Source organism: Somniosus microcephalus, chromosome 2 (assembly GCF_052327205.1).
Source record: "Somniosus microcephalus isolate GS21.2 chromosome 2, FLI_Smic_1.0, whole genome shotgun sequence".
In the NCBI taxonomy this organism is placed as follows: domain Eukaryota; kingdom Metazoa; phylum Chordata; class Chondrichthyes; order Squaliformes; family Somniosidae; genus Somniosus; species Somniosus microcephalus.
Genome location: NC_140988.1, coordinates 185,062,721 through 185,083,036, shown reverse-complemented (window position 1 = coordinate 185,083,036; position 20,316 = coordinate 185,062,721). Strand labels below are relative to the sequence as shown.

Here is a 20,316-nt window from a genome sequence, read left to right as displayed (position 1 = left end):
GCGCCGCAATGCGGCACTCAGCGCCCATTGGGAGGCACTCACGCCCGCCAGTAGCGCCGGCAGCCGTCTGGGCGCGGCGCTACTGAATTTTTGGCGCGCGCAAGGGAATTAGCGCCGGCGCTAAATTTCCGGCGCTAAAGCCCTGGCGCGGCGTCAACTCAATTTCTAGGCCTTTATGTCTCTCTTAACAATTACAATAATGCAGTGCTTTAATGAAATGATCTGACTAGATTGAATTTCAGCCACAGTTCAACTTGAAAATTTCATAGTAAGAGAGAGATTTTTAATTTCAGAAATGTGAAGATTGTATTGAATACTGATCTAAATAAAGAAATATTTGGATTTTTAATGCAATGTTTTAATGTTCACCCAGGTGAAATCTTAAGGACTCTAGCTTAAATTTAAATTTTCCTATTTGTGGTGGTTTTTTACAGGTCTATTTCTAACTGGCTGCTTGCTGTAGAGTTTGGAGATTTTTTGTGTAGCAGCAGAAATGAGAGTTACAAGGAAAGGTGAGATTCCGATTGTTTTAGTATGTTCAGCTTGTTCATATTTTCTAACATGAGCCCTAGAGAAACTTGGCTATATTTAGTCTTGTAAAACCATTTTGAATTATTCTAAGATATAATGTACTGAGATGATTTAGTAAATAAGGTATTTGTGTCGACAGCTATACCACACACTTTGAACGGCACAGAAGGGATGCCATTCGGCCCATCGTGCCTCTGCTGGCTCTTTGAAAAGGCTATCCAATGAGTCCCACTCCCCTCTGCTCTTTCCCCATAGTACCCCCCCACACACACACACACACACACACAAGCTTGGGCCTAGTCCCCTCTCCAATTAAAAAGAAATGGTGCAGTTTTATTTACTCTGATGTTGAATCGAAGTTGGTTGGTTCACTCACCACCTGTCGCAGGCCCAGACTGGCAGTTATGTCCTTCAGGGCTCGGTCAGCAGTGGTGCTACCGAGCCACTCTTGGTGATGGACATTGAAGTCCCCCACCCAGAGTATATTCTGTGCCCTTGCTACTCTCAGTGCTTCTTCCAAGTGGTGTTCAACATGGAGGAGTACTGATTCATCAACTGAGGGAGGGCTGTAGGTGGTAATCAGCAGGAGGTTTCCTTGCCCATGCTTGACCTGAATTTGTTGGGAGGTTCATGGCAAATACTGAATATGGAACTTTATTTAGTTTACTGAGGTGAGGAAAAAATCAGTGTTTGTCCATATGTGAACTGTGGGCACATGGGTATAAATGCTAATGCAAGTCAATTTGTATACTCATACAAGGTTGCTGTAATGTAATTGTAGCTAAAAGGGAGTTTGACTACTTTCCCTCAAAAAAATGGAATCTTTGTTTTTTTCATATAGTTTTGTTGTGCATATAAATCAAATCTGACGATACAGATTTTTAATGTCTCTGTCAAATGGACCAATATAAACATAGGATTTTAACCTATTCATTTCAACTTTAGAGATCCTGGATAAGTATAACACTTTTTGGCAAATCAGTTAGATTTATGGGAATTTGATGGAATTGAATTCCACAGGCCATTGTCATTTTGAACTGTGAGCATTAAGACAAAATAAATGCTGGGAGCTCTTCATTGATGGGCATTGCAAATTAAACTAGAATATGCAGTCACCCACAGGTCATAACGTGGAGTGAATATAATACTGTATTTTTAAAAGGTCTAATCCAGTACAAGTACAGGTAGACTATCCTTTATCCGAACTTCCGAAAACCTCTAAAAACCGAAAGTTTTTTCGCTCAGCGTAAGTCATGCGCACGACATGACCAGAGTGGCGCACGACTTACGCTGAGCAGGGCAGAGGGTCACAGAGTTCCCTCCTGGGTAGGAGATTGCAGGCCGAGCCGGGCAGTGTGAAGGAGGTACCGGGAGAGTGAACCCGACAATACAGAGGCCCGTCCGATATTCTTTTCTCCCCCCCGCCAACCCCCACCCCCGACAAATTTCCCAATACCTTCTGAAATCCGAAAAATTCCGAAAACCGAAAGTCAGCTGGTCCCAAGGTTTTCGGATAAAGGATAGTCTACCTGTAGTACTTTTTCTGTTACACTGTGCCTGTGTACATGGTTTTTAAATCTGTGATTTTAGAATGTATAGAAGTAACAATTTTTTTATAAATTCCTTTACAGTACAAAAGGAAACTAGCATTTAAAGATATTTTCAAATCTTGGTCTGGTGTGGTTTTTTTAAGATATAAACATCCTTCAAATTGAAGTCTAATCTGAATAAATGCAATCTGCCTGACTGAATTAGCAAGTGTAATTGTTGTTGATTGTTTTGAGACCATTTTGTGTTGCTATATAGGCTTGATGCTATATCCATAACAACATGCAGTCATACAGGTAAACTAACAAAGATAAATATGGTCAACATACATTTTTTAATTGGTGTTGGCTTTGAACAAGCTTAATTAATTATAATTCATCTGAAACCAGTTGGTGCAGATCATATTTACTCTTTATTAATTTTAAATCTGTCTTCAAATATTTTCTTCTTCTGATTTCATCTCAGATTATTTTTCTATTTATTCCTATACATTGTCATTTTGTCTTTATTTTTATTTCTCTCTTCATCTTTGCTTTTTTCCTTTTGTTTTCAATGCTTTTGCCTGATTATTTTTTAGTTTATTATTGCTATTTTTGTTTCTTTCTCTTTAAGCTTTTCTCTATTTTTCTTTTAGTATACAAGATGACCGAAGTTGATCCAAAATTTGACAACTCTCTCGGTTTAGACTGTGACTTGCCCTTGTCCTAGAAAATTTCCAAAATCCCCTAAAACATTCTTCTGAATGCACTCAAACCTCCTTGATTGCAGGCAAGGAACATTGCATAAACCATATAAGTTTACGCACATGCTGACCAAATGAGCTATCAAAGCAACTGTTTCATTTGTGCTGCAGTTCATTCCTGGAATTTTCATGTGAAAACCTGGGGTTTTCACTATGCTGGGCATTTCCCAGCTTTATCCCAGTAATCTAAAGCTTAGATCAGTTTGTCAAAAAACACATGCTGCTGATGCTTCCTCTGAGTCAGAAGGTTGTAGGTTCAAGTCCCACTCCAGAGACTTGAGCCCAAAAATCTAGGCTGACACTCCAGTGCAGTGCTGAGGGAGTGCTGCACTGTCGGAGGTGCCATCTTGCGGATGAGACGTTAAACCGAGGCCCCGTCTGCTCTTTCAGATGAACGTAAAGATCACATGGCACTATTTCGAAGAGCAGCTGCGGAGTTATCCTCAGTGTCCTGAGGTCAATATTTATCCCTCAAAAACAACATCACTAAAAAACAGATTATCTGGTCATTGTCACATTGCTGTTTGTGGGTGCTTGCTGTGTGAAAATTGGCTGCTGCGTTTCCTACATTACAACAGTGACTACACTTCAAAAAAGTACTTAATTGGCTGTACAGCGCTTTGGGAGGTCTGGTGGTCGTGAAAGGCGCATATAAATGCAAGTCTTTTTCTTTTTCCTTTAACACTGTCAGCCTTGACTCAGCGGTAGCACTCTTGCCTCTGAATCAGAAGTGCTTGGGTTCAAGCCCCACTCCAGAGACTTGAGCACATAAACTAGTCTGACACGTCATTACAGTACTGAGGGAGTACAGCACTGTTGGCGATGCTGTCTTTCAGATGAGATGTTAAATCAAGGCCCCACCTACCTGCTCAAGTAAACATAATAGATCGCACGGCACTATTTGAAAAAGAGCAAGGGAGTTCTGCCGGTGTCCTGGCCAAAATTTATCCCTCAACCAACATCATCAAAAAAAACAGATTATCTGTCTCATTGCTGTTTGAGAAACTTTGCTGTGTGAAAATTGGCTGCCACATTGCCTACATTTCAGCAGTGACTACACTTCTGTATTAAAGTACTTAATTGGCTCTGGGACTTTGGGTATTCGGAGGAAGTGAAAGGTGTCATATGAATGCAAGTTCTTTTTTTAATACAGTGGCAGACCCATTATCTGACTTCTTGATTATCTGCCAATGTTTTTATGGATCTACCTTCTACATTAAATACCAATGCAAAATGCACTTTAAAACAATCTATAGCCATACACTTTAAAAAGTCAAGAATTTTTGCATGACGAAAATCTTGAGATGGCACCTTATTGCACAGCATGTTTACACCAATCTTCTGTTAGACATAAATTAACCTCACAGCCTTTAAATTGAATTCAGTTTGTTGCTTGTTTTGTACTTGTCATCATTTCCTTGCATAGGATATTACCTAATGGGGTTTACATTTTTTATTTTTTTATTTATTTGTTCATGGGATGTGGGCGTCGCTGGCAAGGCCAACATTTATTGTTGATCCCTAATTGCCCTCAAGAAAGTGGTAGTGAGCCTCCTTCTTGAACCGCTGCAGTCCGTATGGTGAAGGTACTCTCACACTTGTTAGGGAGGGAGTTCCAGGATTTTGACCCAGCGACTATGAAGGAACGACTATATACTTCCAAGTCAGGATGGTGTGTGACTTGGAGGGGAACTTGGAGTATGTTGTAAATTGAGTTCACAGTCTTTTCCATTTCTACTTTATAACACTGAACATTACAAATTGATCAAAAAGCATATTTCCCAAAGGAAACCTGTGTTGAAATATGTAGTAATTGAAAGACTAAGACTAATGCAGGCAGTACAGACTAGGGCTTATGGTGTTACTTTGGGGGATTTTTCAGATTGGAAAAGTTGGATTATTTGCTTTCTTTTAGTCAGTTCAGCTTTTTGGACGTTGGTTTTTATGATGATGAAATGCTGACAGTGCTATTGAAGGGGCACATAGACAAAGAAGAAAAAGGTCGAATCTTGGCACAGCTACCACTATCGTCAATTTACATCAATGAGGAAACTGAGGAAGAATTGAGCTTGGATACTGGTAAAAGGTAATACTTGAACTATATTAATGCCAGGCTTGGCATTCAAATCCTGTATCTTTTGTACTAATCTAAATTATTTAAATGTCTTGTCTCTGTGTCCATGTGTAATGCTGTAGTGTTGCAGAGTCTTCTCAACCAATCAAATCTGCAAAACATAAATCATTTGGATCCCATAACTGTATAACTAGCGACCAATCAAACTGTGGAACCAGTTCTGGTATCATTTCTGATTGGTTTGGTCACAAAAATGACCAGTCACTTTGCAGCAAAAAGAAATGCTGTGGGGAGCAGCTGCAACGACCATTCCTCACTCATGCCCTATATACCACAAAAATAAAAATTGTAACATAATAAACATGCACAAAATTCAACAATTCAGGAAAGAAAACAAACCTACCCAACCTATCTTTCAATTGGTCCTACAATTTTGTCATGTGACCTGTAGCTTCCCACCACACCTCATGAATGCCCCCAACTTTGAGTACACACTCTTCTAATACTTAATGATCCATTCCAGATCATTCAGATTATTATTTGAATGGCAATAGATTGGGAGAAGGGGAAGTGTAAAGAGACCTGGGTGTTCTTGTGCACCAGTCGCTGAAGGTAAGCATGCAGGTGCAGCAGGCGGTTAAGAAGACAAATGGTATGTTGGCCTTTGTAGCAAGAGGGTTCGAGTACAGGAACAAGGATGTCTTGCTACAGTTGTACAGGGCCTTGGTGAGACCGCACCTTGAGTACTGTGTGCAGTTTTGGTCGCCTTACCTGAGGAAGGACGTTCTTGCCATGGAAGGAGTGCAGCGAAGATTCACCAGGCTGATACCTGGGATGGCAGGAATGACGTATGAGGAGAGATTGTGTCGATTGGGCTTATACTCACTGGAGTTTAGAAGATTGAGAGGGGATCTCATCGAAACTTATAAAATTCTGTCAGGCCTGGACAGACTAGATGCAGGAAGGATGTTTATGATGGCCAGGGAGTCCAGAACCAGGGGTCATAGTCTAAGGATAAGGGGTAAGCCATTTAGGACTGAAATGAGGAGGAATTTCTTCACCCAGAGAGTGGTGAACCTGTGGAATTCTCTGCCACAGAGGGCGGTGGAGGCCAGTTCATTAAATATATTCAAGAAAGAGTTGGATATATTTCTTAAGGCTAAAGGGATCAAGGGATATGGGGAGAAGGCAGGGACAGGGTACTGAATTTGGATGATCAGCCATGATCTCATTGAATGGCGGAGCAGGCTCGAAAGGCCGAATGGCCTACTCCTGCTCCTATCTTCTATGTTTCTATGTTAATCATCAAGAAAACAGGTTTATGTTTGCCACCCACTTTTTTTTAATTACATAGCATGGAATTCCCCTGAAAAAAATTAAGTAAATTTGGGAGTGTGCTGAAGAACAATAATTAAATAAAGTCAGAAGAGGCTTGTAGCTGCAACTGAATTCCTGACTTCAGTTATTTTTGAGGAAAATAGATCGCAACCAGGGTAGGTGAAGGTGCAGCAAATCAAATCTTAGCACAGCCGTGGAATGGAGAGGAATAATAATGAATTAAAGTAATGTCAGACAGAGGGAGGGCAAGGATTGAGCGTTTAGAGAGACAAAGTTTGGAAGCAGAAGCTAGGAGAGAGCAAGGAACAACACCTGATCATGACATGCTACATTTACCAGCTACAGCAGAAAGAAGTTAAAACCCAATTCATATCAATTCATGAGCCACACCTGGGAAGAGTAACTGGTTTACCTTCGTGGTGTATCTTACCAAGCTATTAAGCTATTTGATCTGATCACTGAAATAATGTTTGCTGTAAAAATTTAGATGAAAACGGAGATTTACAGTTGTAGCACTTACATTTTTAGACACAAGCTTTTGTAACTGGCAGCCTCAAAGTAGTTTCACTTTCTACTCCTTCCTCTTCCTCCAATATCTGTATCCTACTTTTACTTCAAAAGCAGTACTTTCAGGAAAAACAAGCCGCGATAGTATAAGAATAGAGAATAAAGGGAGAATATCTATTACCCAAACTATTCGGCCAGTGGTTGAATATTACAAGACATTACTACCTAAAACCTCTGGGGGGAGAAATTCAGTATCGCCCCATTTGGGGCGCAATTATCGGCCAGGTGCAAAGATTAGCGCCTGGCGCTAATTATTGCCTCCGACTGCAAACTTGGCTTTTATCACCCCTGGAGGTGATTGGAGCGCTAAATCAGGCGCTACACACCTCTCAAGGCGCAAAGGCCGAGGAGCGAGGCGCTACCTCAGAGCGCTGGCGAAGCTCATGTGAAGTCAGTCAGCAATGGAACACAGACACAATGGCGTCGGCCAGTTCTTAAAGGGGAGGGTTGATCTTGCTCTCCATCCACATCCTGCTCATTGCAGCCTTGAATCTCGGCCTGGAGAGACCTGTACATCAAATCTGCTGGAAAGAACAATAGAGAGGCCATGGGAAAGAGCTGAGAGTGCAGCCCCCACAGTCTCTTCTAAATCGATACAAGGAAGGGCAAATCAAAATGAACCTGCAAAGTGCTGCTCAGTACCCAAAACTCCTTCACACAGCGTTGAATCTCTCCAGAAGTCTCTCTCTCTCTCTCAGAATGTGTGGTGCAAAAATGTCACCAACAAAAAAAGGCAGGAAGCGGTTGCCTTTAAATAGCGCTCCCCCAGTCCCTTCCTGACTGCAAAACACTCCCCTCAACCTGTCGTTGCTAGTGGCAGGTGGTAAGGCAGGGGGCGCCACTCAGTATCAGGTCCGGGGCGTTGCACACTGCCAGCGTCACGATCTGCCAGCGCAGGAGATTGTGGCGGAAGTGTTTAGCGCCGCCGCAAAATGTCTAGTTAATTTCGTGAGCAGCGCAAACATCGTCGCGCACGGGCGTTAGTTGCTTTGCGTCCCATTAGCGCCCTCTTTAGGCGCTAGCGGGAGGCGCAAACCAACTGAATTTTTCCCCTTTGGTTCTTAAGACAAAATGCTGACAGAAATTATCTGAACTAAAAGGTTTTTTCCCAACAAAATCTGCAAAATATATACCCTTTAAATCATTTACATATTATGCATGAACAAAAATCCTGAATATTTTTTCCTATTGAAAGGGCATGTTGCCTTTTAATTTAGAAAAAGGAGGTGAATTTCTGTCAAGTGAATTTTCTGTCAGCACTGTTGTGCTTTTTTCATATATATATAAAATTATGCTGTGGAGTCCAAAAATATTGATTATGAACAGTATGCTGATATTTTTCATACCTGTTTTTAAAGGATTAATTTTTATTCTTAACCTTGTTGTTGAATTACAACAGAATAACTGGGGAGTAATGATACTATAACATTTCCCATGAATCACATTTTATAAGTGGATTAACGTGGAATATCTTAATGTATTTCACTAGTCTCAAGTGGTAGCTATAACAATGTGTTGAAAATTTTCATAAATATGATATATGTAAACTACCATTAAAGAATGAGGAAGGCCATACTGAAGAAAAGGACTGTAACTTCAGTCATGGTTTGATCGTATATAATTCCCGCTCCAACCCCCCACAAAATAATTTTTGTATGGGTCTCAGACAGCAGTTTGCAGTACAATCTACTGGATAAACCAAAAGTTTGAAAATGAATAAATGGATACTCTGTTCATCCTTTTTACACGTCAGTAATGTGAAAATGATAAACCATGTTTTCAATTCCAATCTATCTAAACTACAACAAATCATAATCCTACTAAACAAAATCTTCAGTCCTAAATGTTATTGTTTGTGATGCTATGTCCAGTTTCAATTCAGTATTTCCAATTGAGTTTTGGTTTTATTTACAGGCTAGATGAGCAGACCAATCAAATTCCTGTTCAGACAGTAACTGTTGAAAATCAATCCCGGACTTTAGAGAATATGAAAGCACAGTATGTTGCTGTAAATGGTATTCGTAAGGTGTCCTGTGTGGTAAGTAGCTCTTCAATAAACCAGTACATATATTTCAACTATAACTTTGTTCACTAGCCTTAAAGGCTTGGTATGTGGAGGCTGATTGCTCCCTATCTCTGTAACCTTCTCCAGCCCTACAACTCTCCGAGATCACTGTGCTCCTCCAATTCTGGCCTCTTGTGCATCCCCGATTTTAATCGCTCCACCATTAGCGGTCGTATCTTCAGTAGCCTAGGCCTAAACCTCTCCGCATGATCATGAGGACACTAAGCCTGGGCTTCCGGCCAAAGTTTGGGCCGAAGGTCAAGGAAGCATGACCTGCCTCCTCCTGAATCAGCCTTGGAGAAAGATTTTCACCGTATCGACTCTCACTGCTCTTACCGAATGTCACCGACTGGGTTCAGCAGCCATGGGAGGGGCTTTATTTGGCAAGTCTTTCATGGGTGATTGCAGTTTCCATTGTCTTGCACTGACCTCCATCCTCCTGATGTTGAGCTCCGATTTGGTCTGAATCCAGCAGTGAGTGCCCGATCTTTGTCTTATTATTCATTCTGGGGATGAGAGAGTCGCTGGCAAGGCCAGCATTTATCTCCCCCCGCCCTAGTTGCCTTAGAGGGAGTGCAACAAAGGTTCTCTAGACTGCTTCCTGGGATGAGAGAGTTGTCCTATGAGGAGAGATTGAGTAGACTAGGCCTACTCAGTTACTACTACTACACTACTACTAGAGTTTAGAAGAATGAGAGGTGATCTCATTGAAATATATAAAATTCATAGAGGGTAGATGCTGGGAGGATGTTTCCCCTGGCTGGGAAGTTTAGAACTAGGATTCACGGTCTCAGGATAAGGGGTCGGCCATTTAGGACTGAGATGAGGAGAAATTTCTTCACTCAGAGGGTGGTGAATCTTTGGAATTCTCTACCTGAGAGGGCTGTGGATGCTCAGTCATTGAGTATATTCAAGACAGAGAGCGATAGATTTTTGGACACTAAGGGAATCGTGGAATGTGGGGATAGGGCGGGAAGGTGGAGTTCAGGTAGAAGATCAGCCATGATCTTATTGAAGGTTTGAAGGACCGAATGGCCTAATCCTATTCCTATTTCTTATGTTCTTATGTACCTCTCTCCTTTAAGACACTCCTTAAAACCTACCTCTTTGACCAAGCTTTTAGTCGTCTGTCCTAATATCTCCTTATGTGGTTTGGTGTCAAATTTTGTTTGCTAACGCTCATGTGAAGCACCTTGGGATGTTTTACTATGTTAAAGGCGCTATATAAATACAAGTTGTTGTTGTTGATTGGCAGGGAGTGGTTATGAATGACGCCCTATTGAACTTTTCCAGTCTCTGAGATAGCAGTCGTCTACAAATGTGCCTAAAGTTTTTATTTGTTACATTATTCGAAAGCCTCAGGGGATTCATTATATGGACACTTTTATCTATTGTATTTTAGGGTACATTGAGATCTTTTTAGGGGATTTTAAGGTACATTGAGATCTCTATACTTGTGCTGATCCAATTGCTGCCAGAGGTGTGCTTGTATAAAACCAGCACAGATCCCAGGACAAGGAGTATTTATACCACGTTTGCAGTAGGGTTTAATCCTGAGGGTTTTCACAGAAGTTTTAAATGTGTAAGGTTTGTGCCAGTCCACTGTAAATGGGGCCAACAATTTGCTAAGCCTCAGGTAAACAAATATTTTTTTTTTAAATAACCTTTCGATTTTGGTCGTCTTATTTAAGTAAGACCGGAAACAGAGAATCTGCATAATTTAAAAATACTGTAATCCCAAAAATTCTACATTTTAAAATTTTGTTCCCGTCTTGCTTTTCTTAATGTATCTATATGCATGTTTCTAAACTTATTGTATCAGTATAAACCTGAATTTCAAAAATTTGATGGGCCAGATTTTGCTGTAGCAGGGCATCTAACGGCATTTGCCGTTAGTTAGACTTGCCCGCTTCAGCTCACTATTTTTGGCCGCAAAGTTGCTGAAACTGCGAGCTAATAACGGCACATCGAGGGAAACGGGGCACCTGGGACCTGAGTGAACAGGGAAACCAGCAGGGTATCTCCTTAACCAATGAGATTTATGGATTGGGAAATAAACAGGAAGGACTGAGAAGGAGGGTAAATTAAAGTGTGTGAATTCACTGTCAAATCAGGTACAGAAAGAGAAATAAAGGGAAATAAAGATTGGATTAAGAGAGAAAAAGAGACAGAAAGCAAAAGTATGAAGAAAAAAATTAAAATTTAGCATTTATAAAATCTCCCCCAAAAATTCAAAATTTGAAGGGATGAGACTCCGCATTAGGTAATACTGTAGTTAATTTTCAGTGCCAGAGAGGTTGATTGGCAGTAATTACCAATTATCATGTTATTAAAAGGGTATTTGCACTACTAATTACTAGCCCTAAATATCTGCGGTTGGTTTAGGTCATATCGACTGCACAAATACAGCAACTTCATGACATTCGGTGCATTTCAATGGTGAGGTAGACAGCGCGATGCTGTTTTCCCAAAGCTCAGCCAGCAACTTTTGGATATCTGCTCCTCACCTGAAGTTGCTGTACCGTTTACGTATAAATAATGGCAAGCACCATTAGCCTCAGCATATAATTCTGTCCCAATATGATCCTCAACTAACAAGGTTTTTTTTTCACATTTATGATCTCACGTTATACCCATTCTGTATTTACGATTGTGTACCTAAGTATGTGTGTATATACATAAAACCTCATCAAATTTCTGATTTTCTGAACTTGTATTTAACATAATTCCACAGCTCAGTTCAAACTTGCGACATGTGCGCGTTTTTGAAATGGATGTAGAAGATGATGGAGAGGTGGATGAAGAGGAGGAAGAACCAGAGTCTCAAGATGTCAGTGGGACAAAAGAAGAGATGGAAGAGACGGTGAATGCTCAAGATGATTCTGTCAATGAAGCTGCTGGTGTCGAGAACCCTGTGTTGCCTGAGGATGATGCTTCCAGTTTGGAGTCTGTACCTGGAACCTGGAGTTAGTTTGTTAAATGTAAACTTGTGTCACTATTCAATCAGCAGTGAAAAAGACTGCCCGAGCCTGCCCAGTACTGATCCAGTTTATTCTTTTTACATGTTGGAATACATACTCTGTCAGTACTGGCTGGTGCAATTTGCTGTGAACGCTCTTTGCACAGTGCATGTACCGTGAAATTCAATACCTTAAAAAAAATAAAACTCCGGTGCAACAGTGGAATTGACACTGTTCTTCACCTCTGGGACTTAGTTGGATCTACTCCAACTTATACGATGAAAGTGAAGGTGCTATGCTAAATCAGTTTGCACTGATTGAGCCTAGTTCCTACTGAGTGTGACCCCACAACACACAGCTACCCCAAATTTGCAACTGTTATTGATTTGATCAGTCTTTGAGGGACCAAAATGATGAGTATGAGAAATTGAAATGTTGCCCTGGTACAGTAGAGGGCGCTGTTCAGGTTTGGGGCAAAACAACGCCAGGGAAATGTTTGAGTGTGCTAGGTGTAGTGAGATTGTAAGCCAGTTCTTTGTAAATTTATTTACAATTTCACTAAAATTAGCACGTAGAGGAAATCTCCCCCCCCCCCCCCCCATTGTTACAGAGAATAGAGGGAGATTTACTCTGCAGCTACCTGTGCAGTACCTGACTTGAGAGTGTATGATGCTGACACGAGGTATTTGAAAAGGGAAAGTGCTCCACTAATATCCTTCACCTTAAAGAGCACAAAAAATTTAAGGAGGGAGTTCTGACTAATTCTTCTGTTGTACAGAAAAAAACAAGCACACAAAATAACCCTTTTATGTGTTGCTGAAATTTTGACATTACCATATGAATGAATCTAATGTTTTGCTGCAGCATTTTCAATACGATAATGTAAAGACTTAATTAAAATGGAGTGTAGAATCAGTCTTCTCTGCCATCTGAATTGTTGCCTTGTGCACTGTCATTAAATATAACTGTACAGTACAGGAAATATTTTGTAATAAATGTTAGGACGCATTTTTTTTTTAAGTGATGCAGTTTATTCTGTGCAATATGAATGTTCTCGATTTTACCCCATTTACTTTTGTTCACTTTTATGTAATTGCAAATGCATCTGAGTGGAAACTTGGAAGATCCTGTGTATGATTTTATTTTATTTCCTTATTACATCAAATGAGTTCATCTTGGATTTTGACTGTGTTTTGTTGCTAAAATCCAGAACTGATGTAACATACGTAGGTTTCACATATCCTTAAATGTGGGGTGGGGGTAAAAAGGCTCATGGAATTCTGGGTTTTATACCTAAGGGCATTGAATATAAGAGCAACTTGTACAAGACTGGGCTACAACTGGAGCCGTGTGTGCAGTTCTGGGCATCCCATTATAGGAAGGATATTGGAGATTTGGAAAGTACAGCACCGAGTCACGAGAATTATGCCAGACATGATGGGTATAGATTTTTAAAAAGAGGTGTTTTTCACACAACTAAAAAGGTTAAGGGAGTATGTGTTGGATATTTCAAAAATTCTAAAAGGTTTTAATAGGGTAAGTAGTAAAATATTTTTCACACTGATTAGCAGAATGGTAACAAGGGGGCATATACTAAAAACCATCATTAGATGAACAAAGGGGGAAGTTGGAAGGAAATGTTTTCATAAATTACTAGAATATGGAATGTTTGCTGAGAAAAAGATGATACTGTAAAGTCTGAGCTTTCTGTGCCTCTCTGTCCTTTTGTGTGGGTCAGGTAGCTGAACCTTCCCTAAGCTCCATCGGCATCTGGATGCTGAGTGATTTGTGACTTGCATTGCTCTGCACACCTCTGCTGCTTGGAGCCAAAAGAGCAAGTGCTCTGATTCTGTCCAGGTGGATGGAGCCCCTGACCCTGCACAGCCCCGTAGCACCTGACTGTATAGAACTGGTAGAAGGTGGCCTCCTTTTCTCCAAGTAGTTTAGCCGTAATCCTTTCAGTATCTAATTCATTTCAAATGACCTCATTGCTGAAATCTCTACTACTTTCATGCCTGCCAAAATTACGATATTCCAGCTGGCTGAAAGCACATCTATGGTCCCCAAAAAGCCCACAGATACACGTAATTACACCCTTCACATATTGATGGCGCTGCAACAAATGCAGTCACGCTGGTGTAAAAGAAGTGGCCGTGCAACGCCCTCATTTGCCTTTGGCTCGCCGTGACCTATTTACCTTGCCTAAGAATTCTGTGGTTTCTCCCAAGGGGCAGAGTAAGACCTGCACTTAAAGCAGGTATAAGAAAAGTGTGGCCATTAAATGAGGTGGGTAGAGCTATTCGCTGCCCTCCTGATTTTCCTGTAGTTTCACTGGGTGGGTGCCCAGACACTTGCATTTTGAAGTTGTCATTCAAAATTCAGCCTGGACACCGCTCAGATTGGAAGTTGCATGGCAACTGGTTACATTTTTTTTTACTCGTTTTTATGGGATGTGGGCGTTGCTAGCAAGGCCAGCATTTATTGCCCATCCCTAATTGCCCTTGAGAAGGTGGTGGTGAGCCACCGCCTTGAACTGCTGCAGTCTGTGTGGTGAAGGTGCTCCCACAGTGCTGTTAGGTAGGGAGTGCCAGGATTTTGACCCAGCGACAATGAAGGATCGGCGATATACTAAGTCAGGATGATGTGTGACTTGGAGGTGGTGGTGTTCCCATGCGTCTGCTGCCCTTGTCCTTCTAGGTGGAAGAGGTCGCGGGTTTGGGAGGTGCTGCTGAAGAAGCCTTGGTGAGTTGCTGCAGTGCATCTTGTAGATGGTACACACTGCAGCCACGGTACACCGGTGGTGGAGGGAGTGAATGTTTAAGGTGGTGGATGGGGTGCCAATCAAGTGGGTTACGCCCCTTTTTCTTTACTAAATTTTGACGGAAGTTCAGGCAGGCAGTTCTTGTATCCAATGTACTCTGAGCAAATTTAAGTTAAAAAAAAAAGTGGGACCGGCATCTGTCTAAAATGCTACTGGTCCTGCCTCAGTTGGCCCCCAACATATTGCATACTTAGCATGTATCTGTCATACTAATGTGCCAGGACTTGATCCTGGAGGAACTGGGGCTCAGCATTATTTAATAGGCTACTTTCCCTATGTCTCTGATTGTTGTTGGGAAAGCCGCAAATTTAAAATTGCACCTTTAAATTTTCTTTATGGAACTTCAACATTTATACTGTAGCAAGGTACCACAGTGAAATTCTTAACCCCCCCCATTATATAAATACTCCTAACTGGGATTTGGAATGGGTTCAGGGATGCATTCTTGGGGAAGGTGGAAAACCTGCCCACTGATCTACCTCCAGGTCTTTCATATTTCAATGAACTAAATGCCCAAATCAAAGGTTGGAAATGTATTCACTATTTGTAAAATAAATATAATGGCCCAGAAATTCAGGTCCCAACGTGTGAGTACGCACGGGGTACTCACGTGGACCCGATGGAAGTGCCGGTTTCTTGCATGCGCAGGAAACCGGCACTTCCGTTCCTCTGAACGAAGGGGTTCAGAGGTCGAACGCGTGCGCGCGGGAGTCTGCGCGTGCGCTTTGAACTTGCGTTTTTTTTACAGGTTTTTCTGTGAGGGTAAGTCTTTAGATTTTAGAAATGTAAAAACCAGGCGTTAGGCCTGCATTTTAAAAGGTAAGTGGTCAATTAATTAAGATTAAAACATTTTTTCCACAGGTTTATTATTTTTAAATACTTTAAAGCAAGGTAAGTTTATTTTTAGCCGTTTTTTTATAAAATTCTTTTTTTCAAAAATTTAAATTATTGTTTAAAATAGTTATTTAATGTAATTTATAGTTTATTTAAAAAGTGTGATTTTTTAAAATTTATTTGAAGGTTTACTGTTATTTTGGGGCCTGTATATTCATAAGTTTAGACAGGTCTTCCTGTCAATCTTATGAATGGGCTTTTCCCTCCTCTGATTGGCTGCCCATGGCTCACGTGATCCCAGGGGACACATCGCACTAACTACGCCCCTGGGACACGCAAGCACAGCGCGCCGGGAGTTGGAGCAGGCCACGGAGTGGAATTCCACAGGAGCCCAGAGCTCAACTGCCGGCACGCAAGGTAAGTGCAGGTCGGGGGCTTGCACCCTCGGGAAGCCCCCGACCCGAATTTCTGGGCCATTGTAAAATATAAACTGATTTATTGCATCTTATTTTACAACTCATATAGTTTACATTGTGCATACACAATTATTTTATAAAGTAATGCATGTTTTTAAAGAGACAAAGATAAACAGAAGTAAAGCAATAAAAGTCTTGTACAATCTTTATATTTACAATAGAAAGTGATAGTTCTGTATGTGGGAACATGCATGCAACTGTGCACAGACACACTGGAGTGCTGTCGTGCTGGTTCCTAATCTCCTTGCTATGCTGCAACATTGATGTGCAGCAAGACTGATTTAACAGCTTTGTCTCTACACTTACACCAGACACTTCATATCAGAGGTAAGGTTGCTTCAGCCCACAGCCATCTGCTTTTGTGTAGGCTATGCCTTGTAAGTAATAATGCTGATCCACGTAAATGTTTTCCCATTCTATCAGTTTAAGATTTCAGTAAGGCATCAAGGGATATGGGGAGAGAGCGGGAATATGGTATTGAGATAGAGAATCAGCCATGATCATATTGAATGGTGGAGCAGGCTTGAATGGCCTACTCCTGCTCCTATTTTTCTTTCTTTGTAAGGTTTTCCCTATCCAAATCTGATTAGTGTTTCTGTTGAATTGTACAATAGTCCAAGGGGGTGAAATTGTATTCGGCCTTAAAAAGGGCACGGAGAATCGCGAAGCGCAGTCTGCTGTGTCCGTTCAAAGTGCTGCAGGCAACACGTAAAATTCCTGCCGCCAGCTCATACTCATTGGCGCGCTGAACGTCCGTTCAAATGTGCTGCTGGTTGGCTTAATACTCGAGTGGGGCCAATATCGGGTACAGTCTACTGGCCAATAAAATTTTGCCTGGGCTCTCTCCACTTAAAGATAGTATTAAATCAAAGGAAGAGGCTTATAATGTTGCCAAAAAGAGCAGTAAGCCTGAGGATTGGGAGGATTTTAGAATTCAGCAAAGGAGGACCAAGAAATTGATAAAGAAAGGGAAAATAGAATGAGTAAACTAGCGAGAGATAAAAATAGAATGTAAAAGCTTCTATAGGTGTTAAAAAGGAAAAGATTAGCGAAAGTAAATGTGGGTCCCTTACAGGCTGAGACAGGAGAATTTATAATGGGGAATAAGGAAATGACTGAAATTAAACAAATACTATGGGCTCGATTTTGCCATTGGGGTCGGGCTGGGGCGTGTCAGGTGGTTTTCATGTCAGGACCCTGACTTCAATGTGAAGTGGGAAATAAGTGCAATTTTCCCCTAATTCGGTACTTGATTTCCAGTGTGTGCGAACCCCTGGCCCAATTCGTCTTTCCATCCTGAAAGTCGCCTCCGATGACGTCATCAGTGCTGTTGGATTTAAGGCCTGCAAGCAGCCTTGCTTCTTCTGGAGACGGGAAACGCTTTGGACATTGTATGAAGGACTTTATTTACCGACCATGTCCACCAGCAAGCAAAAGTGTGCACCTCGTTTTGATGAGCCCTCCCTCCAAGCTCTGGTGTAGGGAGCAAGATCTAATAAGGAGGTGCTCTTCCCTTAGGGAGAAAAAAACCACCACAACAGACTAAAGCTGTGTGGCTGCAAGTGGCCCAGGAGGTCAATGCCATCTCTGTGCCACAGAACCTGGCTGCAGTGCAGGAAGAGGTTTCATGAGTTTCTCATCACCCTCAATCTCATCCCCATCGCCTCTCCTTACAAGCACTCTGCTTTGCCAACCTCTTCCTCCACATCCCACTTGACACTGACATCCCTGCACCCTTACCCATTCCCTCTCTATGGTCACATTCACTTAACTATTCTACCGTGCAGCCCTCACACTCCTGATCACTGTGACGCAATGACAACAACTTACAACTCCTAAGCATCTATGCTATGGATTCTCTACACTCACTCCTTCATTCTCACTCAAACTTCACTTGTGTCCCTCATTGCAGGAAAAGAGAGCCCACAATAAGAGGGAAAGAGTGAGGACAGGAGGAGGGCCACCCTCAGTAGCCCAGCTCACCACCTCGGAGGAGGCGGCCCTGGAAATTGCCGGGATCGAGGAGGATTCCCAAGTGGGGGACGGACACACGGGCGCATCACAGCAAGCTGGTGACAGAATAGTTTGGCATCTCATTGACATTGCATGAGTGACTGATAATGATTCTGATGCTCTAACAGATTGACAATTCAATGTGCATGCAACCTTTACCTCACATCTCTAACTCTCCTTTACTCCCCCACAGGACCATCGAGAGCCGCCGTCCCCACTCCAGGAGGAAGAGCCTGAGCTTCCAGACTCCTCAGAGGAAGCTGCAACCTCTGAGGGTGCTCCGTCAGCAGAATTAAGCGCACCCTGCACCAGCGCAGACACTCACACCTCAGTGGGACCTTCAGGACATAGAGTAGAGTTGTCACCTGGTGTATCACAGCTCTCAAGTGAGCATCAGCAGATGGTGGAGCCAGGGACAGCAGTGGAGGGTCCTCGCCGCAGTGGAGAGGGTGCTCCCAGCTCGGCTCCACTGCATGTTGACCCTGTGCCTCCGGGTCCATCCAGAAGGAGAGCAGTGCTGGAACTCCAGGAACAGGTGCAGGAGTCTCTGGCAGGTTTTGTCTCCAGGGTCACTGCGAGTGTGGAGCGAATGGAGGAGTCCATCGCTAACATGAGCAGAGCCTTTGTGGAGGTGTTGGCCCAAGAACGCATCACCATGGAAAGGATGGCAACCTCCTTGGAAAGGCTGGCTACCTCCATGGTAAGGCTGGATACCGTAGTCACTTGGGTGTAATGTGTTTAATTTTGAAAAGCCATCAGTTGCTTATTGTCATAAAAAATTCTGATGGCAAACTGTTGCAATTGTGGCATGTGTCATTTCATTAATGGGACTTCCACACTGAGGGCTTAGAGCGACTTGCAATTGTCAGTATGGTGGTCAGAGTGATAGGAATCCGTAGGTTCTTGGCCATTGTCGATGGTCTGATAAGGTGCGAGGCAAAATTGTTTGATTGTGCAGGCTAAGCAAATCTGGCCAAGATGAGTGCCTCCTTGCATCCCGGGCAGCAATGTGGTCACGCGCTGGTGCCTTCTGGCCTGTGCAGCTTCAGGTGGGTGAGCAGCAGCTTGGCACTCCTGTTGTTGCTGCTGCTATTGGTGGTGCTGTTGTTCATGGTTCTGCTGCTGCCACGGCTGGTCTTCGTCGGAATCTGCTGTCCAGGAGGAAAGGAAATAAATGGTTCTCATGCTTCTGGTAGATGCCTCAGTTGAGGAAGCACTCAGTCAAGGTGGCAAGAGGGGTTTCCCAGGAGATCACACTGGAGATGGGTGTCAGGCTCCAAACTTCCACAACAATGAGTAGGCCTGCTAAAAGTTCCCCCAGACCTGAGACAACAAAGTTCTGCCACCTGCAAATGATGATTGCTGAAAACTTTTTAATGGTGGAGCTGCAGCTGTTAGTAAGCAGTCCACTTGTGAGGCCACCAGGATTACCTGGCGTGTTCCAGAGGAGACGTGCAGGACGTGAGAAAAGTGGTAAAATCAGAAAGGCCTCTCAAAATGGGATTATAGAGGCACTTAACTGGTTCTTAAGGGCCTATCCCGCCTCTTGGAGATGGGATGGAAACGGAAGAAAACATGCATTTGGGAAAATTGCTCGGAGGCGGGATCAGGCCCGCCCGCCATTTTTTGCAATTTTATCACCTCACATGCCTCCAATCCCGCCTCCTTGGGCCTGGCAAAATCGAGCCTAATGTGTCTGTCTTCCCGGAAACAGTGGAGAACCGAGGGTCTAGTGAGAATGAGAAACTGAAAGAAATTAGTATTAGTAAAAAAAATACTGGAGAAATTAATGGGACAGAAAGTCAATAAATCCCCTGGACCTGATGGCCTACATCCTAGGGTTTTGAAAGAAGTGGCTATCGAGATAGCGGATGCATTCGTTGTCATCTTCCAAAATTCCATTGATTCTAAAATGGTTCCCGCAGATTGAAAGGTAGCAAATGTAACCCAACTATTTAAGAAAGGAGGGAGAGAGAAAACGGGGAACTTAGGACCAGTTAGCCTGACATCAGTAGTAGGGAAAATGCTGGAATATTATTAAGAACGTGAAAACAGGGCACTTAGAAAATGTTTTTTGGGGTTGTAACAAGTAGAATAGATAAGGGGGAACCAGTGGATGTGGTGTATTTGGATTTTCAAAAGGCATTTGATAAGGTGCCACACAAGAGGTTATTAAACAAAATTACGGCTCATGGGATTGGGGGTAATATACTAGCATGGATTGAGGATTGGTTAATGGACAGAAAACAGAGTAGGAATAAACGGGTCATTTTTTGGTTGGCAAGCTGTAACTAGTGGGATACAGCAAGGATCAGTGCTTAGGCCTCAGCTATTCACAATCTGTATC

At 42.4% G+C, this 20,316-nt stretch overlaps 1 protein-coding gene across 1 annotated transcript in view; it reads left to right on the top strand.

Moving 5' to 3' along the window:
- anapc4 (anaphase promoting complex subunit 4) overlaps positions 1 to 12,998 on the top strand; it is a 136,939-nt gene extending 123,941 nt beyond the window's left edge. The window contains exons 26-29 of the mRNA XM_085968048.1: positions 435 to 512; positions 4,737 to 4,907; positions 8,715 to 8,838; positions 11,600 to 12,998. Of these exons, the coding sequence (XP_085824174.1) occupies positions 435 to 512; positions 4,737 to 4,907; positions 8,715 to 8,838; positions 11,600 to 11,836 (610 nt within the window). The 3' untranslated portion in view covers positions 11,837 to 12,998. The remainder of the gene's footprint in view (positions 1 to 434; positions 513 to 4,736; positions 4,908 to 8,714; positions 8,839 to 11,599) is intronic.
- The last annotated feature ends 7,318 nt before the right edge of the window (positions 12,999 to 20,316 follow it).